Source organism: Suillus subaureus (assembly GCF_016647635.1).
Source record: "Suillus subaureus strain MN1 chromosome Unknown BJ212scaffold_16, whole genome shotgun sequence".
Classification (NCBI taxonomy): Eukaryota; Fungi; Basidiomycota; class Agaricomycetes; order Boletales; family Suillaceae; genus Suillus; species Suillus subaureus.
In genome coordinates, this window is record NW_024538572.1 from 687,067 (window position 1) to 692,989 (window position 5,923).

General features: G+C 44.3%; 3 protein-coding genes across 3 annotated transcripts; 1 reads left to right on the plus strand and 2 right to left on the minus strand.

Moving 5' to 3' along the window:
- Positions 1-275: 275 nt before the first annotated feature.
- BJ212DRAFT_1299757 (uncharacterized protein) lies at positions 276-1,934 on the minus strand (the record flags this gene model as incomplete). The annotated part of the gene is made up of 5 exons (XM_041332916.1): positions 276-820; positions 995-1,229; positions 1,297-1,407; positions 1,460-1,558; positions 1,605-1,934. 5 exons carry the CDS (start codon positions 1,932-1,934, stop codon positions 276-278), a joined length of 1,320 nt encoding a protein of 439 aa, XP_041193179.1.
- Positions 1,935-2,063: 129 nt separating this feature from the next.
- Positions 2,064-2,243, plus strand: BJ212DRAFT_1213730 (uncharacterized protein; the record flags this gene model as incomplete). Its single annotated transcript, XM_041329274.1, has 1 exon — positions 2,064-2,243. A coding segment is annotated over one exon (180 nt), but the record flags the coding sequence as incomplete, so codon positions are not given.
- A 2,852-nt stretch (positions 2,244-5,095) lies between these two features.
- Positions 5,096-5,706, minus strand: BJ212DRAFT_1299758 (uncharacterized protein; the record flags this gene model as incomplete). Its single annotated transcript, XM_041332917.1, has 3 exons — positions 5,096-5,170; positions 5,226-5,434; positions 5,493-5,706. The coding sequence occupies 3 exons, from the start codon at positions 5,704-5,706 to the stop codon at positions 5,096-5,098; spliced, it is 498 nt and encodes a 165-aa protein (XP_041193181.1).
- Between the last annotated feature and the right edge of the window lie 217 nt (positions 5,707-5,923).

Here is a 5,923-nt window from a genome sequence, read left to right on the forward strand (position 1 = left end):
ACTCAAAACTCATACATTTTGACAAGTTTCAAGTTTCGGGGTTCAATATAAGGGGTTTGATGTTTGATGTTTGGGTTTCAGGACTCAGGACTCAGTAATTCAAGACTCAAAACTTGAAACTCATACATTGTTATGGCTGTTGGGTTTCAAGTTTCAATGTTTGTTTCTAACTTTCAGGTTTTGGTACTCAGTACTCGACACTCAGTGATTGAATAAATGGACTGGCAGAGGTAACATTCATTGAAAAACTTGTATATATGTCTATCACTATGCAATTATGTAGCCATGTCAACCTCCTCAGAAGACACTTCAACCTTCACCTCAACATCCATGTCATTGGAAGAATCATATTCTGGGACCAGGTTGCCCGGATCACCCAGGTCCACAATTTTGCTGGACATATCTGGAATCTCTGGTTGAGCAACCCAGTTGTACTCAAACAGGAGGCCCTCAATGGCAGAGGCATTCTTGAATTTCAGGGGTGTGGTCATCATCTCTCCAATCAAGAGATTAATGAGAGGAGGGAGTGCAGATGCAGATGGTGACATGGATGGGGGGATGGATTGATCAAGCAACAAGGATGTTGCATTGGCCAGAGGTTCAGGAAGTGGGAATGTGGGGTGCCGGTCGATGATTTTGCACCTAAGGCCTTCATGGAGGTGTTGCAGGGTATCAATCTTACCATCCTGCTCTGCCACACGAGCCTCGAGAATGGTGATGCAAGCTGTGCCATCCCAAATCACAATTGCCATGGTATGGAGATCTGGCATGGGCAGGTTGAGTGCTGGAGCAGGGACTGCCAAACTTGAAGATGGAAGTGCTACAAGGGAAAATTAAGGTCAGACAGTGATAAAACAAAACTTGGGTGACTTATGAGCTGGTGCAGGTGTGGGTGCCTTGATGGCAGTGATGGTCTTGCTGCAACCATGCATCTGGGTCTTGGGGGTTATCACAGTAGTAACACCTGGAGTTCCAGACTTGCCACAAGACTGACTACAAGTCCAAGCCTTGGATTTGGAGGTGGGGGGAGCTTTGGGAGGAGCCTTGGAGGGCATCCTGGATCTTGTGTTCTGGGTGGTAGAGGAACCACAAACACATTTTGGTGGGGTACCCATAGTTGTGGGGATGCACTTGACCTTCTTTGTTGTGCAGCAGATGCATGACATACACAGATTCCTGGTCCTCTTGTCTAACCGAGTTGTGCAGTCCCACTTTAGCTTGGTGCAAACCTGGCATGGGTTGTTCTGTGGGTTGTGTTAGTAAATGGATGCTTGTCAAATAAATCAAAGTACTCACTGGTCCAGGAATGAGAATATCACCTCCATCAATGACTGGGGGTGCCTCCACTGGGCTTTCAGGAGTTGGCTGGGAGGGCTCAATGACTACCAGGTGACTGCCAGCAATCACCTGGTACATTGTGAGCATACACCCGAGTCCTGGACACATAAATGTCACTTACTGTAGCAGGGCCAAAGGGCTTTTTGGTCAGAACCTGGGGTGATCTAGGTGAATTGGAGAGCTGGGGAAGGATGATGTCCAGCACTCCACCCAAAAATGGCTACAAGAAAATGTGAGCCAAGTCAAAGATGAACCAGATGACATACCTGAATATCCATGTCTTCCTCATCTTCTGAGTCCACTAGGGGCTTGGACGTCACCCAGTGAGATGACTTCATATGCTTGTGAGTCTTCATCGCAGACTTCAGCAGTTGGGAGGAGAGTGCTGAAATCATGGGAGACTTCCTCTTCCAACTCCCTTCTGTCTCAGGCTCTGGGTCAGCATCAATGGCCTTACCTTTCCCCTTGTCCTGGAACTCAGTAGTAGTGCTGGTGGAGGGACTGGCAACATTGCTGGCACAGATGGGTGGGGAGGGAAGGTCCACTTCAAGCAGAGTTGTCTTGCCCATGTTGGACTTGTCATACACCTTGGTCATGGTGGCAAACAATGTCTGGTCCTCACAGATAGGTGGGATTTGTTCAAAGAAGACGAGCATGAAGACCAGCTTGAGCCTGAAGATCAACCATCTGTGTTGGGACCTGAGTTCCAGCTGAAGGAAAACACCATGGTCATCATTGACAAGTCTGGAGTTCATTGCCTCAAGGTTCAATGCTGTGATTGTCCAAATGCCATGAGTCCAGACATTCAAATGTTTCAACATGGATTTTTTCCCACATCATTTAACAAACCTAAGACTTTGTTCACCTTCATGGTACTTGATGATTTTCTATTGGACAACCTCGAATACAACTTGAGCTGGGGCAAGACCAGCTTCAGACATACAAACCACTGCTTCTGGAGCAGCTCAAAATCAGCACTGCCATCAGCGATCCAAATGCCCAAGGTCAGTGGAATGAGTCCCTTGCTTGGTTCTGGTCCATTGATGTGGACCTGGGGGGTCCAGATCACTCATGGAATGAGGAATGTGAGTTCTGGCATGCTTGACATATCCCATGCTCAGCTGATGAGACCCATCCAAAGTTTACCAAGTTCATTGGCTTTGGGCAAAGGCCCTATGAGATCAATGGAAGGAAGAAATGACATTGGTCCAATTGGAGATGGATTGGACATGTAACTTTTTCTTGTGGAAAGCAACCAAATGGGGCAACAGGATGCAGGAATCATTGGTGAAACATCTTCCAGGTCACTCATGCTACTCAGGAAGGCAATCCCAAATGTATTCATTACTGGCACAGGATGCCCAGGCAGCATTTCAAGACCTGCAGAGCAGGTTCATAGACGCTTGAGATGAATGAACTTTTTTGCCAATGATATGAAACAGCTACTTCTACCCAAACATGTTAGTCTCAGGAAATGCCCAGATGAACAAATGTCAGAGTTTGAAAATTTTTATTAATCAACCGGTGGCTCATATCTTCACATCCGAACCAATTATCATTGTCATTGTGATTTCCAGCATCATACTCCCGCATTAGCCATGCATGTATTGCAAACTCCTCCTGCATCCCCTTCTGATACTGTGGATTCTGGCAATGAATACTGACCCCTCATACTCAGTCTTGCAGATATTGCAGCCACAATGTCAATGGCTGCATTGCGCATCCGAGCATCTATCTCCCAATATCAGACAGAGGCTGCCAACACCAAGAAGCCTTCCACTGCTCAGATCATGCACTTTAAAGCCAGGCTGCAATGGGAGATTACTGTAAGAGACTGATGACTGTGGTGGCCAATGCTGAGATTTCCAACAGACTTTTATGACACCCAAATCTCAAATCTGAACACCCAACTATCAAATACCAAATACCAAGTCCCTAATATTGAGTATCAAGTCCCAAATATTGACACCCAAATCTCAAATCTCAACACCCAACTATCAAATACCAAATACCAGATACCAAATACCAAGTCCCTAATATCGACTATCAAGTCCTGAATATCAACATCTGAATCTTGAATATAATATTGAGTCCCCAATACCAAGTCCCAAATATCAAGTACAGAGTTCACAATACCAAGTCCCAAACATGGACTACTGAATCTTGAGACCCAACCATCAAATATTGAGTCCCAAATATCGAGACCCCACTATTGAATCCTGAATACTGAATACTGAATACCAAGTGCCACATACCCAGTTCCGAATACTGAGTTCTGCATGTTGAGACCTGAATATTGAATGTTGAATTCCTTGATAGTCAGCTCTTGATATTTGGGTCTCAACATTCAACTATCGACAATTGAATGTCAAGACCTGGTGTATCGAGTTGTGAGTGTGGAGTCCCAAATATTGAGACCCGAATGGTGAATATTGAGTATTGAGTATTGAGATTCAGATATTGAGTCCCGACTATTGACACCCAAATACCAAATGCTGAGTCCTGAATATCAACACCCGAATATTGAATATTGAAACCTGACTCGATAGTCAGGTTTTGATATTCAATATTTGGGTGTTGATATTTGGGACTCAGTATTTGGTATTTGGTATTTGGCATTTGGGACTTGGTATTTGGTATTTGGTATTTGGTATTTGGTATTTGGGACTTGGTATTTGGTATTTGGGTGTCGATAGTTGGGACTCGGTATTTGGTATGTTGGGTCTTGAATATTGACACCTGACTATTGAGTTGGGTTTCAATATTTGATACTCGCTAGTCAGGACTCAATATTCAATATTAGGGACTCAGTATTTGGTATTTGGTATTTGGTATTTGGGTGTCAATATTTGAGACCCAACTATGGAATGACCAATTCCAAATGTCCACTATTGAGTATCAAGTATCAAAGATTGACCATTGAGCATTGAATGTCAAATATTGAATCCTGAATATATCGAGTATCTAGTTCTGACTATCGAGTGTTGAGTTCTGGATATTGAGGCCCGAACATTCAAGATCCTGATATCTAATATCTAGTATTTGACAGTAGGTGCTAACATGGGTAACTACACTTTCCACTTGTTTGATCTTTCACTGTTTGTAATCCACCCTAGCCCATCCACACGACAGAACCCCAGCATAAACATGAATGGAATCCCTCATATACCATGCCCAAGCAATCCAATCCCCTTCCACTGCATGAACCCCATGTCTCACAATCCTTCTGGAAAACACAATCATGCAGCCTGGATCATACCTGAACTCCAGCTGAAGGCTTGGCATGCTCATCCAAGCATTAGAATAATTCCCCATGGTAGTGAGAATGTTGAAGCATTCAGGAATAGATAAATGGTCTCAATGATTGGGGGTTTCCTGATTGGAAATGACGGACAGGCTGTTAAACACAGATGCCCAGTACTGGAGAGTCTCTGACATCTTCAGCAGTTCCTTGCTTTCTGCCTTTTCTCCAAGGCTCAAAAAGACTCACAAACCTGCCCATTACTGCTCAGGATGCATCACCCTGAGTGCCACTGTTGCAATGGCTTTGAGGATCTTCTCAGAGGATGCCCCCTTCAATGATGCAGATACCTCCAGATCCGACTGATTCTAGGGGATTTGTGAGTTTGACTACCAAAATCACCATTGCATCAGATCCTACCTCATGCCCCTGTTGAAACCATCCCAGAGACAAATTGATGCATCTGGGAGTTAAGACATTGTTTTCCAAGCTTGGTTTGAACCACTCTTGATTAGTTCACCAATTGCCATCAAGCTTGACACTTTTTTCGAGGATTGGAGCGAGCAAATCAGAGGCTGCCCAAATTTCCTTCTGTAGGCAACATTTGGTGTTCAATATCCATTGAGTAACAATATATATTACACACCTGGGTGGCATCAGTCAGGGTGTCCATGATGTACCATGCAATGATGGCACCGGATGCATCAAGAATTGTGGCAGGTATCTCGACCAACTTTGTGCCCTCATGGCCAGGAGGACACCTCTCAAGCAACTTCTCCTCTCTCTCTTCATTATGCCTGGTGTCCTTCAGGGAGATCAATTTGCTATATCTTGCAACATCAATCTGCATCTGAACTGTGATGAAGCAATTTGACTGATAAAACCAATTTTCTGAATCTGCAGGAAGACCCACTGGGATTTTTATATGCCTTTATCAGGCAATCAACCAATTGATTGCAAGCCATCACCAGATCAGTGTCTAGGTTCAGAGAAGGTATAACTGGGTCTCCTCCTGTCTTCTCTGCATTGAATTTCTGTTCAGTATATTCACATGCCTCGTGAGTGACAGTCAGGGCCCAAGTGTGCCAGAGGGTTATTTCAATATCAGAAGTGGAAGACACAGTCATGATGGAATTGATCTTGGGAAATTGGATGCCAAACCCTGCATGTCCACACTTTGGAGTTAAAGGGGGTGGAGATAGTGAGGATCAGATAAGGGAGCCTTGCATGATGTTATTTTCCAAAGATGTGTTATTGTCCATTGCTCAATGAAATACCAGATGATTGGAAGTGTGCTGGATATCAGATATTTGTTTGTCAAGACCTGGGCCTCAAATCTCAGTA